The 15575-nt window shown below is 44.4% G+C and overlaps 1 protein-coding gene across 1 annotated transcript in view; it reads left to right on the forward strand.

The window, feature by feature from the left end:
• LOC140458486 (semaphorin-7A-like) overlaps positions 1–15575 on the forward strand; it is a 38810-nt gene that overhangs the window by 13008 nt on the left and 10227 nt on the right. The window contains exons 3-9 of the mRNA XM_072553151.1: positions 887–940; positions 1553–1651; positions 3085–3187; positions 3275–3385; positions 11945–12066; positions 13027–13193; positions 14183–14291. Coding sequence (XP_072409252.1) covers positions 887–940; positions 1553–1651; positions 3085–3187; positions 3275–3385; positions 11945–12066; positions 13027–13193; positions 14183–14291 — 765 coding nt within the window. The remainder of the gene's footprint in view (positions 1–886; positions 941–1552; positions 1652–3084; positions 3188–3274; positions 3386–11944; positions 12067–13026; positions 13194–14182; positions 14292–15575) is intronic.

Genomic DNA, 15575 nt, shown 5'->3' on the forward strand with positions numbered 1-15575 from the left:
TTTATTATTTGAAAACAGGACAAATGAGGTAATGTTTTCACTTTGTTATCCGGCCAGTGGGTGAGAACAATGATGCTTCATTGAGATTTAACCCTGAGCATTCTGCCTCACTCTGACCTTCTGGGGCTGTGCTGTTGGGTAAAGCTAGTGATGTAGTATATTGTGGGGAGGCGGGTGTGGTGTTCAGCAGGGCACAGTGTCTCTGCCATGTCCTGGTACCCCATTCGCCCTCTCAGGTGAATGTGAAAAATGGCATGACATCGTTTAATGTGATGGTTAATATTTATCCCTTTGCCAATAAAACAGACAATCTACTCAGGGGAGAAAGTGAGGACTGCAGATGCTGGAGATCAGAGCTGAAAATGTGTTGCTGGAAAAGCGCAGCAGGTCAGGCAGCATCCAAGGAACAGGAGAATCGACGTTTCGGGCATGAGCCCTTCTTCCCGGAGTGTAGTTTGGCGCACCGACTTTTACACCGCTGAGGCTAAACGCCAGCTCGCGGCCACCTCCTCCTACTGCCCCCTTGACCAATCTACGCATGGGAGCTTGCTGTGTGTAAATTGGCAGTTGTGTTTCTAAAATTAATGCAGTGACATTTCATGAATGTTATTGGCCATAAGGTGACTTTAGAACAGCCTGAATGGCACTATATAAATGCACTACAATAATCCGACAATACGACCCACTGTAAGGTGCTACTTTCTCATTAAAACACTGAGTTGATGATATTTGTTGGGGCTGGACTGTCCATAGTGAAACAATGGCATTCAATCAGCTCTCCCAGCAACACACTCTCGACCCATATTCGATCATCTCTGTTACTTTTCCATATGAAAGAACATTACGCAGCGTCAATCTCTTACAAGCGTTTCTCTTCACTTTCCAGATTGCAGTGCCTGTGGATAATAAATCCATGACCGAATGCCAAAAGAAGAATGTGGTGAGTTACGCTCTGAAAAAAACATTCATATCTGTTTCACTTTGTTGAAATGGAATAATTAAACAATAGGCCAGCTGTCCATATCCTACTTTTTGATAGCCAATCAGCTTCCAAGTCAACCCTCATTGGATCTCTGGCCAGCCAATGGAGCTTGTGCTAGTGAGAAGCGATGTCACTGGGAATTTATCTTGGGAAACAGTAATTCAAGGGGTGGGGATGGTTGTTTTGTGACTTCTGTTTTTCAACTCCTTTTCAAAAATGTCTACTTCAACCCCACATGGGCCAGGCCTGGAGGCATGGATGCCCTTCCCATCAGGTCAGTCTGGAACCTTTTCCAGGAGTTGGTCGGGGGTTTGGTCATTCACCTTGTTGGAAGGAGGCCCCCCCCCCCCTTAATAACGGCCTCCTTCAGGCCTCGGCCTATTCCAAGGCCATAGCCAGCTTGGAATTGTGCAGTTAGTTTGTTGGGCGTGTTGTGGTGAGTTGGCATTGAGACTTTTCACATCATTATATAGTAGCCTGCCAGAACACATTCCAAACAAATTCATGTTTAATGGGTTTCTTCAGTTTGCTGTTTCCTTGACGATGTTCATGGTCTGCATTTAACTTCAGGGGTACTGTCAGAATGTTATCATGGTCCTGCAAAGATTCAACAGAACCCATCTTCTTCTGTGTGGGACCAATGCCTGGAATCCAAAATGCTGGTCACTCGTAAGTATAGTTTGGCTGACGTTGAATGTCTATTCGTCCAAACTCAGCCTTCCACCTTAATGCTTTGGCCAAAGAGAGACAAGATGGAGGGGAACAGGAATCTACTGGCCTGGGTGATAGCGTTTATGGGTGAGATTTGACCTCTTGCCTGTCATACAGCCCTCCTGTTGGTCAGGCTAACTATTGAATGGCTATTCTGAGATTCCCCGCAAATCAAAGTTAACCCACTCGCCCAGCCTCCTCCCACACCCCCTGAGTGCTTGATGGGGGAATGAGCTTCTTCAGTTTTTGAGCCAGTGACTACTCACTTTGCCATTTTTCCCGTCTATGGTGTCATTACTGCCAGATGCCAAGTGGTTCCGAACCAGCCAGAGCTGGGAAACGACCCCAGCTCCATCCTCTGTTGGTGTATCTCCCAATATCAAGATCCAGGGCAGTGTGGACAGAGAACTGGGACAGGGCAGGTACTCTGGGGGCTTTTCATCCATGGGATGTGGGCATCGAAGGTTGGGCCAGCGTTTATTTGTCCGTCCCTAGTTGCCCTGGAGACGCTGGTGGTGAGCTGCTGCCTGATTGAACCACTGCAGTGGTGTACGGACACCCACAGAGCTGCTAAGGAGGGAGTTCCAGGATTTCGGATTTGTGCACTTTCAGGGAGATCCAGCAACCGGTAATGAAGAAAATATTCCAAATAATTTCCTTGCTACCATCTTATTCATTTACAAACCAGCACTTTAATAACATCAACTCCATTGAAATATGTCCCTGGGCTCTGACATCAATCTGAGGAACATGATATTCCTCCTTTTAAAGAAAACTAATTTCCCACGCTCCCTTTTATATCGCTGTGCGTTTAAAACATTATCTCAAAGACCGCAATCAAATCATGATAAGCCCATCGCTCAACTACTTTGGCAGGTGCACTGTTTCTGAGCACACTTACTTCAATTAAATATTTTGTGAGGCAAGAAACCAGATTCTAAGGAATTGCTCGAGGAAACAAGGTAAATATTTATTGCTTTTTTTTTTTACCATCTTGTCAACTCTTTCTATTGATGCATGGTACAACCTTGATTATCCGAACATCAATTATCTGAATTTCGGATTATCCAAACATGATCTCAAGGTCCCGTAAAAACGACATTAGGCAACTCGGCATTCGGCTATCGGTTAAATGGCGTTATGGTGTGCATTGCCAGATAACCAGGAAATGTTCGGTAGCTGGCGCTCATAAATTACCAGTTGTTTACGATCAGATCGATTATCTGAATGATCACCTATCTGGACAAAATGCTCCTTGCCTACCTCATTCAGATAATTGAGGTTCTACTGTAAAAGTTACTTCCTGCATGACTGTTTGCCATGACATGATGTGTGATCAACCTGTTAATTTTAGAAAATAATAATGCTGATGAACTGCAACGGTTTTACAGATTAACGGCACATTGAGTGAAATCATTAATGGAGGAGGACATCCAATTGGACGAGGATTGTGTCCTTTTAGTCCGAAACACGGCTTCACCTCACTGGTTGAAGGTGGGTCCCCTTGCAATTGACCCTCATGTCGTTCAGAGATCAGGGACCCACTCACTGAGTGTGTGTGTGTTTGGCTTCCAATGACAGGCGAAAAACTCTACTCAGCTGCCCCTTTATTTGAGAATGGAAATGTGAACCTTCGAAGGTTTAAGAAACGGAGTCCATCATGGTTACTCTCTGTTGACAAGTGGCTGAGAGGTAAGTGTCAACACAATCAATTTTCGTCAACCTTGGTAAATGCCTCAACCTGCATATATCGCCCTTTATCTCTTGCCCAGGGTCACTGCTACAAGGTTGTGACTGTTTCCCCACCTTCTGACCCAGTCTCTCATGGAAACAGTGAAATTAGATTCAGGAGCATCGTCAATATGAGGGGCATTTGTAATAAGGTGGATGAATTAACTGCGCAAGCAATTATTAATGGATATGACGAACTTGGGATCACAGAGACCTGGCTCCAGGGTGACTAAGGTTGGGAATTTCAACATCCAGAGGTTTTCAATGTTCAGGAAAGAATGATGGAAAGGAAATGGAGTTGGGGTAGCAATGCGGGTTAAGGAGGAGATTAACACAGTAGGAAGGAAGGACATTAGCCTGGACAGTGTGAAATCTATATGGGTGAAGCTGTTGAACACCAAAAATGTTAATAAGAGTTGTCTACACATCACCAAACAGTAGTTGAGAGGTTAGGGATGGCATCAAACAGGAACTTAGAGATTTGTGCAGTAAAGTTACAGCACTTATTATGGGTGACTTCAGTCTGCATATTGATTGGACTAACTAAACTGGTAGCAATGCGATGGAGGAGGATTTCCTGAAATGTATGAGGGATGGTTCCCTCAACTAGATGTCAAAGAACCAACTAGAAAACAGGCCAACCTAGACTGGGTATTGTGTGATGAGAGAGGACTAATTAGCAACCTTGTGATCAGAGATCCTACGGGGAAGAGTGACCATAATATGGTAGAATTCATCATGAAGGTGGAGAATGACAGCATTAAATCTGAGACCAAGATTCTAAACTTAAAGAAAGATAGCTTTGATGGTATGAGGCATGCATTGGCAAGGATAAGCTGGCCAAGAATACTTAAGGGGTGGATAGGCAATGGCAGAAATTTGAAGAACGCATGGATGAATTTCAACAATTGTCCACCCCTGTCTGGCATAAGAGTAAAACAGGGAAAAGGCTCAACTATGTCAAACGAGGGAAATCAGGGATCGTGTTAAAGCCAAAGAAGAGACATGTAATGGATGTAGGTTTGCTCACTGAGCTGGAAGGTTCATTTTCAGACATTTCATCACCATACTGGGTAACATCATCAGTGAGCCTCCGAGTGAAGCACTGGTGGTATGGCCTGCTTTCTATTTATGTGTTTAGGTTTCCTTGGGTTGGTGATGTCATTTCCTGTTCTTTTTCTCAGGGGGTGGTAAATGGGATCCAACTTGATGTGTTGGAATGCCATACTCCTAAGAATTCCTGTGCATGTCTCTGTTTGGCTTGTCCTAGGATGGATGTGTTGTCCCAGTCAAAGTGGTATTCTTCCTTATCTGTATGTGAGGATACGAGTGAGAGAGGGTCATGTCTTTTTGTTGGTAGTTGATGTTCATGTATCCTGGTGGCTAGTTTTCTGCCTGTTTGTCGAATGTAACGTTTGATACAGTCCTTGCATTGTATTTTGTAAATGACATTAGTTTTGCTCGTTGTCTGTACAGGGTCTTTCAAGTTCATTAGCTGTTGTTTTAGTGTGTTGGTGGGTCTGTGGGCTACCATGATGCCAAAAGGACTGAGTAGTCTAACATCTGGATTAGTGGTGCTGGAAGAGCACAGCAGTTCAGGCAGCATCCAACGAGCAGCGAAATCAACGTTTCGGGCAAAAGCCCTTCGTTTTACCTGAGTAGTCTAACAGTCATTTCCAAGATATCTTTGCTGTGGGGGAGAGTGGCTAGGGTTCCTGGACATATTTTGTCTGCTTGTTTGATGCTGAGAAATTGGCGGACTGTGTTCATTGGGTACCCATTCTTTTTGAATACACTGTTTTGGTGATTTTCCTCTCCTGGACAGACTAGGTGCAGAAAGAATGTTCCTGATGCGAGGGAAGTCCAGAACTATGGGTCACAGTCTAAGAATAAAGGGTAAGCCATTCAGGGCTGAGATGAGGAAGATTGTCTTCACTCGGAGTTGTGAACCTGTGGAATTCCCTCCCACAGGAAGCTGTTGGGGCCAGTTTATTAGACGTATTCAAGAGGGGGCTGGGCATGGCCCTTGTGGCTAAAGGGATGGAGGGAGAAAGAGGGGGTGGGATACTGAGATTACATGATTGGCCATGATCATATTGAATGGTAGTATAGGCTCGATGGGCCGAATGGCCTACACCTTCACCTATTTTCTATGTTTCTATGTCAGCGGTTCACTAACCAAGCACCAGGCGTCTGAGGAAATAAAGGCCTGGGAATTGTCTGGCATTTCCTGTGCAGTGGTACTGATGCAACTGAACCCCCACGTTTCCCCCACCACCTGCCCACCCCATCACCCATGTTATTTCAGATCATGTCCCTCTGGGGATTCAGTGTCACTCTGATACTTTATTTAAGCACTGAAGTATGGCGAGACCATGCTGGTGATGTTGTCATGGTGAGCTAATGCCTGTATATTAAACAAGGAATTGTCTGTTTTTGTTCCCTCAATGTTTGCTTACTTCCTTTTTTTTTTGTTGTTAACTGAAGGCCACAGTCTGCTTTGAGACAGATGGAACGTTGAGGTCATTATTCCCCTTTGACCGCATAAACATGTGCTTGGTAAAACCCAGGTCCCAGTGTCCAAATGGAAAGTGGATGAGACCACTTCTCTGGCCTCTCTGGATGTCTATAAGACAGATGGCAGGGACATAACACATGGAGGGAGGGGCTGAAAGCTGAGTTCTGGTCTTTGTACTGGATTGGACATTACCTCAGAAAGCTTCAGAAGACCTGGGAAGGCCAAGAGTGGTAGGAGGGCTTTCCTGACTCTGCACGTCCCATGACCATACCTCCCTCCACCGGTAATAGCCCCCTTGAAATGATGAACTTTAACCAGGGCACTGATCAGAGCAACTAATCAGACACTTCCCTGCCCTACATGTGACTGAATTATTGGCTATAACAGCAACAGGAAGGGTTGGTGAAACTCAGCAGGTCTGGCAGCATTTGTAGCATGAGAAACATAGTTTGGTATGACCCTTCTTTGGGATTGAAGGGATCTGGAAAGCTGACGGGTTTTATGATGTAGGAAAAGTAAGGGGGAGGGGAAAGTGGAACAGACATTTTAAGAGGCATTTGGATGGGTATATGAATAGGAAGGGTTTGGAGGGATATGGGCCGGGTGCTGGCAGGTGGGACTAGTTTGGGTCGGGATATCTGGTCAGCATGGACGGGTTGGACCGAAGGGTCTGTTTCCACGCTGTACATCTCTATGACTCTATGAGGTAAGAAAGGTGCCTAGAACAGAAGGCAAATTGAATTCTAATGGCAATAGAGGTAGTGAAACAGAAAAGGAATATGTGTTAATGGTCAGTTTTAATAGCTACAAATTGGATTTGCCAAATTTGTACAGCTATTCTAGGAGCTGCCTGAGATGGTTTAGCTTGTGATACTGAGGGAATTCTTAGTACTAACGTCCTACATTTGGAACCACAAGGACAAGGATCAATGCTCTCTGGTCGACTAGTTATTAATAACTGATGGGGTGTTTCAGTGGATAAATGTTAATAGAACATAGAACATTACAGCGCAGTACAGGCCCTTCAGTCCTTGATATTGCACCAAAGTTTTGGAATCAATCCGAAGCCTATCTGTCCTACACTAGTCCATTTTCATCCATCTGTTTATCCAAAGACCAATTAAATGCCTTTAAAGTTGGCGAGTCCACTACATGTTGCAGGCAGTGCGTTCCACACCCCTACTACTCTGAGTAAAGAAACAACTTCTGTCATTTGTCCTATATCTGTCATTCCTCCCTTTAAAGCTATGTCCCCTCATTCTAGCCATCACCATCCAAGGAAAAAGGCTACCCTATCTAACCCTCTAAATTATCTTGTATGTCTCAATTAAGTCACCTCTCAATCTTCTTCTCTCTAATGAAAACAGCCTCAAGTCCCTCAACCTTTCCTCATAACTCCTTCCCTCCATACCAGGGCAACATCCTAGTAAATCTGCTCTGAACCCTTTCCAAAGCTTCCACACCCTTCCTATAATGCGGTGACCAGAACCGTACACAATACTATACTCCCAAGCAGAGTTTTGTACAGCTGCAGCATGACCTCGTGGCTCCGAAATTCGATCCCTCCACCAAAAAAAGCTAACACAAAATATGCCTTCTTAACAACTCGATAAAACTGAGTGGCAACTTTCAGGGATTTATGCACATGGACACAGAGATCTCTCTGCTCATCGACATGGCCAAGAATCTTACCATGAGCCCAATACTTTTTATTCCTGTTGTTCCTTCCAAAGTGAATGACCTCACATTTTTCTGCATTAAACTCCATTTGCCACCTCTCAGCCCAGATCTGCAGCTTATCTATATCCCTCTGTAACCTGCAATATCCTTCAGCACTATCCACAACTCCACAAATTGTTGTGATGGATTATTGTCATCTGCAAATTTACTAATCCATCCTTCTACGCCCTCAGTCAGGTCATTTATAAAAATGACAAACAGCAGTGGCCCCAGAACAGACCATGGTAACGGAACTCCAGGATGAACATTTCCCATCAACCACCACCCTCTGTCTTCTTTCAGCTAGCCAATGTCTGATCCAAACCGCTAAATCACCCATGCCTCTATATTTTGTGCAAAAGCCGACCTTCTCAAACGCCTTACTGAAATCCATATACACCACATCAACCACTTTACCCTCATTCTCCTGTTTATTCACCATCTCAAAGAACTCAATAAGATTTGTGAGGCATGACATACCCTTCACAAAACCGTGCTGACTATCCCTAGTCAACTTATTCCTCTCTAGATGATTATAAATCCTATCTCTTATAAACTTTTCCAACACTTTACCTGCAACCAAAGTAAGGCTCACTGGTCTATAATTTCTAGAGTTGTCTCTACTCCCCTTCTTGAACAAGGGGACAACATTTGCTAGGGGAAAGTGAGGACTGCAGATGCTGGAGATCAGAGCTGAAAATGTGTTGCTGGAAAAGCGCAGCAGGTCAGGCAGCATCCAAGGAGCAGGAGAATCGACGTTTCGGGCATAAGCCCTTCTTCAGGAATGGAATGGCTGATGCCCGAAACGTCGATTCTCCTGCTCCTTGGATGCTGCCTGACCTGCTGAGCTTTTCCAGCAACACATTTTCAGCTCTGACAACATTTGCTACCCTCCAGTCTTCCTGTAGACCATGACGCGATAAAGATCAAAGCCAAAGGCTCTGCAATCTCCTCCCTGGCTTCTCAGTGAGTCCTAGGATAAATCCCATCCATCCCAGGGGGCTTATCGATTTTAACACTTTCGACCTCCTATTGAGCTATGATTATGTGTGTCAGGTTTGTGCACTATACAGTGACAAATGTGACGTAGTTAATTTGAGGAAATTAGAATAACATAGAGATCACAGTCTACAGTGAGAACAACTGAGCTTGGTTTGTAAAATGAGTACGCAGTGAGTCATTTGTACTGAGAAATAGTTGTTTGGTTTTCCTGTGTTGGCAGTTGTGACCCAACTTTATTTTATTATGCAAAAGTCTACAGCTAAAACCTCAAGTGATAGGATGCTGGTAATACCCTGGCCTAGGGAGATATGACACAAGACAGTTTCCCACACGAGGAACTACAAGTTCTGTCATCTTGCCCAATAGTTTTAATTTTGGACATGGTAGAAACTTGCAGTGAACATTGCACCAACTGTGGCAGGGTGGATAAGCACAAAGTCATCAGGGAAAGAGTGTTGAAGGCTTTCACAATCCTATGGGAAGTGTGAGACAATGAGGATGGAGAAAAAGATGGAGTGCCAAACCCAGAAATTGTATGGAATGAAAACAGGGCTCCCCTAATTTTCACTGTGTGGGTTCAAGTCACCTCCTAGAGATTTGACCTTACAATCTGGGTTGACGCAGCATCACTGAGAGACTGCTGTACTGTCAGAAGTGCCATCTTTTGGCTGGCCTTTTAGATCGAATCAGGTTTGCTTGTATCTGTTTGCGCTTTGTAGGATTGCTATATTTCACCATAAGATGTTCCAGTGCTTGAAGCATTTGTTCCTGCCTCATGTGATGAAACCCATTTCCCAAAGGTCTGACTGTTGCTTCACTGTGACGTGTTACCTTCAGAGCACACCATGTTCCAGTATAGGGAGATGGCAACATACACATCTTCCCTGTGGCAGAAACTGGGCTTATTGCAGGTTTCCAATAAATCACCCAGGAAAGTGGTTCCAACATCAGCGTAAGTTGGAGCAAGAGACAGAAACAGGGACAAGGCTACACTCTAAGAACACACAGCGCCAGAGACCCAGGTTCAATTCCCGCCTCCGGCAACTGCCTGTGTGGAGTTTGCACATTCTCCCCGTGTCTGTGTGGGTTTCCTCCGGGTGCTCCGGTTTCCTCCCACAGTCCCAAAATGCGCAGGTCAGGTGAATTGGCCATGCTAAATTGCCAGTGGTGTTAGGTGAAGGGGAAAATGTAGGGGAATGGGTCTGGGTGGGTTGCGCTTTGGCGGGTCGGTGTGGACTTGTTGGGCTGAATGGCCTGTTTCCACACTGTAAGTAATCTAATCTTAAAAAAAACATTAACACTCCATATTAAGAATGCTGATTTTTGCTGATAATTGAATAAAAGTAACTCATCCTTGAACATAAAATATAGAGGTTTATAAAACCATGAGGGGCATGGATAAGATAAATAGACAAAGTCTCTTCCCTGGGCTGGGGGAGTCCAGAACTAGAGGGGCATAGGTTTAGGGTGAGAGGGGAAAGATATAAAAGAGACCTAAGGGGCAACTTTTTTCACACACAGAGGGTGGTACGTGTATGGAATGAGCTGCCAGAGGAAGTGGTGGAGGCTGGTTACAATTACAGTATTTAAAAGGCATCTGGTTAGGTATATGAATAGGAAGGGTTTGGAGGGATATGGGCCGGGTGCTGGCAGGTGGGATTAGATTGGGTTGGGATATCTGGCATGGACAAGTTGGACTGAAGGGTCTGTTTCTGTGCTGTACAGCTCTCTGACTCTATGATTATTAAAAATGATGGAATTTTCCTGGAGAGTTTTGATAAGTCACCCTAATCGGTACAAGATTTACCGAAGAGCAGATCGTAGGTCAGAGACAGTTTTAGTCAGGGAGCGAGAGTTAGAGAAGTTGAACTGGTGTTGGTCAGAAATGATCGAACCTTCTTGCAACTGCTGGGCACACAACATCAGAATAAAGGTTCCATTCAGCAAGGGCTCCATTGCCAGCAGTCTCCGTGCAGTTCAGACTTGGTGGAAATTGTGAGGAACTGAGAAGCAACAGAAGGTGGCTGGGGGTTTGAGCTCAGAATAAGCCATGGGAACCTTTGATATTTCAGAGCAGCTGAGAGTTCAGGGTGAGGGAAGCCCGCAGGCAATGTTTGCTTGGTGCAGTAAATATGGGAGCCCAGAGAAGCCAGGGGCAGTGCCAGTTTGGATTATCTGTCTCAGTGTGAAAGAGCTGGAGTTGTGCCCAGGAATGCGTGCTGAAGTGCAACCTTGGGAATCCAGTAGAACACAGCCTCAGGAGTAGAGATTCAACAGGCAGAACATGAGCAATCAGTGGCTCAGTGACTGGTTCTTATGGGAATTCCAAGGATAGGTCCTCAGACATGAAGATTTAGAATCCCTTGTAAAGGAGGCAAAGTTTCAATGAGATTTGGTTACTCGCAATCTTAGGGAGGGTATTGCTTAGATATCCATGGGAACCATCTTGACTGCATTTGCTACTTGGTGTGCTCTGTGGGGCGTTTGACCACAGTTTGTCTATCAGTCCTTTGTTATCCTGTGTTAAAATTGGATGCTAGAATATAAATTGTATACAGGTAGCCCCCACCATCCGAAAGTAGAGCATTCCTAGGAAACCTTTCCTTTGCCAGAAATGGCGTAAAGCAAAGGTGCGTGATTTACATGGAAAAAGTATCACCGTTTCACATAAAAGCAAAAATCCTCTTTGGCTTCGTGAAAGCAGGTACTAATGTAGGTCTTTTGTAAAAGCAAAACTGCGTAAAGCGAACATTTGCAAAGTGGGGGAAACCTGTAGTTTTATATGTTGTAGGCCTCGAACTTCATCCACTTAAAACGAAATTGAAGTTCGTGGGCTGCAACCAGATTACAACAAAATGTGGTGGTCTTCTTTGGGATCATAATTGATATAAACGATCCAATGATACTTATTTTTTCCCCTGTGTCTTGGTGAATATTTATCTCTTCATCAACGTTACAAAACACAATTTGATCATTTATGCCTTTGGTATTTGTGGGAGCTGACATTGAGTAAATTGTCTGTGGTGTCTCCAATACTACAACAGTAACTAGACTTCTGACGTTTGCCAGAAAGCGCTTTGGGATAGACCAAGGAAACAAATATTGCGACAGAAATGCAAACCTTTCTTTCAGAACAACTCGAGGTAGAGTCTAATCAGCTTTAGTTTCCTGTGTCTCGTGTTCCCAATTTAAGACGCATTCCCCTGAGCTGTACCTCGAGTCTTCATGTTGTGATATTATTGATCCATGTTCCTCTTCCTTCCCTTCTCCCTCCTGTTTAGATCCCAGTTTTGTGGGAATGTCACCAATGGGTGACCACATTTTGATGTTCTTCTGGGAAAGGAATTTGGCAGAAAACCTGGACATTGACCCCTGGATATCACGGGTTGCCCGTGTGTGTAAGGTGGGTGAGTCTGACAGACATGTCCTTTTCATTTCTGACCAGCCTGTGACAGGCCAGGAGGTTTAGATTTGACCTACGATTGAACGCAGCCGCGGGTTTTCAAAGCTGGTCAAGTAAGGTCTGTTTCAATTACACTTATCAAATGATAATGTGAGCGAAGACATCGTTATGTAGTTCAGCCCCATCTGACATTGATATTGTAAGCAGCAATAACAGGAACAGTCAGAGTGTCTGAATTTTTGAAATTTGTCAGCACCTTTTACCAGTACTATGGGGAGAACACAGACAAAACAGAAAATAAAAAACTTGTTCAATTGTCCATAGTGTTCAGGGATGTGTGGGTAAGGTGTATTAGTCAGGGATAACTGTAGAGTAATAGTGTAGGGGAATGGGTCTGGGTGGGATACTCTTCGGAGGATCAGTATGGACTTGTTGGGCCTGTTGCCATACTGTTGGGAACCTAAGAGACCAAAATTGTACACAGTACTCTAGATATGGTCTTACCAAGGTCTGGAAGGCTGCAGGAAATTGTCCCTCCTATTTTACTCCATTCCCTTTACAATAAATGCCAACAATCTATTTGCTGCCCTAATCACTTGCTGCGTCTGTACACTAACACTTTGTGATTCATGGACCAGGGCACCCAGATTCCTCTGCCCTCTAGAATTCTGTCAGCTTTAAAAACCAGAACTTGGAGCGACAAAACGATAATTTTGAGCTGACCTCCTTCCATTCCAAGCCGAGTCACAATTTGATTCCGAGCGGGAAGTCTAGTCAATGTTCCCTCCTTTAACCCACAGGTGGCGAGATATTCGAAACAGCCCCTATCATGCCATTTCCCTTAGGAGCTCAGTCCCTGGTTCTGGTCTCTCTGTGGGAGATTATGGATCCACTCCAGCTGTCGTGGGTTTGCTGTGTGTTTGAGGGAATACTTCAGGCTGTGATCTCTCTCCTCCACAGAATGACCGAGGTGGCTCCCGATTCCAACTGCAGAATAAATGGGCAACCTTTCTGAAAGCTCGCCTGCTGTGTAACGTTCCGTCCGAAAACTTGCATTTCAACAGGATTCAAGATGTCTTTGTTGCTCAGAGTGGAGACCGCGTTTACGGAATTTTTCAGAGTAACTGGTGAGTCGGCAAGATATGAAAAAAGTCACAATGGATTTTGTACCAGCTCAAACAGCCAGGACAATGATCAGTGAATACAAATAACGCGACCCCCTTGTGGGACAAGATGTCTTGAGAATCCAGTTGAGCAAGAGGCCACTCAGGGTGGAATGTGTGTCAGTGAGGTGTGGTTTACCCAATTGACACCAGGGAGATTAGTCCATTCATGGGCTCATTCCAGGTCACACAGTGTGGGCCTCAACACACAGTTAAGTAGACAGGGTTTCTTTGAGATAGCTGTGTCAGAAACATTCGGGAATGGGGAAAGAGGGTTGATAAATCTTAATTCTTCCTGTATAGCCACCTCGGGATTGATGCTGTCGTGTGGGCAGAGAGAGAGGGTGGGGGTTACAGTTGTTTGTGGTGGCCAGTGCATGGAGCCAGCACTGGGAGAGTCTGTCAGAGTGAAGTATCAGTCAGGCTCCCACTGTCCAAGGAGCGGTCTTTAATTTCCATCAGATTCCAATCCTGCTCTCAAATCCAATGCAGCTTCAGTGATGAGAAGTTCAAACCTTCGGAAGCAGTTTTGAAAATCTTCCATTTGGATGGGGAACATTTTATCTAAAAGTAAGCAGGAAATCGGCATTAAAAACAAAATATTGCAGATGTTAGAAATCTGAGTAACACCAGAAATTGCTGGAGAAACTCAGCAGGTCAGGCAGCATTTGTGGAGAGAGAAAACGAGTTAACGTTTCGAGTCCAATAGATGATTCTTCCAAACATTGAAGACTTTTCCAAAGAAGTGTCACTTTGGACTCAAAATGTTAACTCTGTTTCTCTCTGCACAACAGCTGCCAGACCTGCTGAGTTTCTCCAGCACTTCCTGTTTCTATTTCAGGAAAACCAAGGTCTGGATTTCCACTTTTCTGGTCTTGCATGAAAAGTCAGTACAAACTGTTTTATTTCCCTTTTTCATTGAACCTTTCACTCAATAATCTGTCTGTGTTTAGGAACGGGTCAGCAATCTGCACATACTCCATGGAGGACATTAATAATGTGTTCAGTACTTCCACGTTTAAAGGATTCACTGAATCTATTCCTGACCCAAGACCTGGGACGGTAAGAAGCTGCTGATTCTTGTTCACTTGGGCACTGGTTTGACCAGATCCAGAAAACGACTGAAACACTTCCGTCTAATTAATGATTTAATTATTATGTGAGGATAGAAGAGTTGGATTTTCTATGGCATTATTAAATGAGGTATTCAGGCATGGGATTTACACAGGGACAGTGAACACAGTGTGGAATCTTTCAGATAAAGCAGTCTCGGAGTGTGGCGGAGTTCTGTGTCAATTTGAAGTCGTCATTTAATTTTAAAATTTATAGTGAAGAATAGCAATTTGAACAGCAGAGTTGAGTTGAGTGAATCCAACTGCACTCACCAGATATCTCAACTTAATCTAGTCCCATTTGCCAGCATATCCCTCTAAACCTATTCATGTACCCATCCAAATGCCTTTTAAATGCTGTAAATTTTGTAATTGTACCAGCCTCCACCACTTCCTCTGGCAGCTCGTTCTATACATGCACCACCCTCTGCATGAAAAGGTTACCCCTCAGGACCTCTTTTAAATATTCTCCTTTCACCTTAAACTTATGCCGTCTAGTTTTGGACTCCCCTACTCTGGGTAAAAATACTTGGCTATTTACCCTACTCACGCCTCTCATGTTTTCATAAACCTCTATAAGGTCACCCCTCAGCCTCCCCCGCTCCAGGGAAAACAGCCCTAGCCTATTCAGCCTCTGCCTATTGTTCAAACCCTCCAATCCCAGTGAAATCTGTGCTGAATCCTTTCAAGTTGAACATCTTTCCAATAGCAGCCGGATGAGAATTGAACACGGAATTGTGAAGGCGGCCCCACCCATGTCCTGCATAGGACCCTATAATCCATTCACTGACCAATGAAGACAAGCATGCCAAACGCTGCCCTCACCACCTGTGACTCCACTTTCAAGGACCAATGAACCTTCACGTCTCTGTCCCTTTATTTGGCAACACTCCCCAGTGCCTACTATCGACTTTGTTTTGTAGATGAGGAACATTACCAGCTGAGGAACTGGGAGATTGAACTGAGGCACCACAGTGGCACTCCTGGTGGGAGAGTTGACTTTGTTTACCTTCCCATGATAAATGTTCACAGAAGAATTCATAATGGGACAATTGGCATTCAAGTGTGAGATGAGCATACACGGTTTAGTGGCACTTACTGGTTCTCATTAACTGGGCAGTATCTCAAATTGGATTGAAGGCAGAGTTAAATGGAATTTATCCCCCAATTAAACTGACTACAATACATTGCTGACAATGTCTACATCAAAGACTGGTCTGTTGCAGCACACACA

The sequence above is a fragment of the Chiloscyllium punctatum genome, chromosome 33, assembly GCF_047496795.1.
Source record: "Chiloscyllium punctatum isolate Juve2018m chromosome 33, sChiPun1.3, whole genome shotgun sequence".
Classification (NCBI taxonomy): domain Eukaryota; kingdom Metazoa; phylum Chordata; class Chondrichthyes; order Orectolobiformes; family Hemiscylliidae; genus Chiloscyllium; species Chiloscyllium punctatum.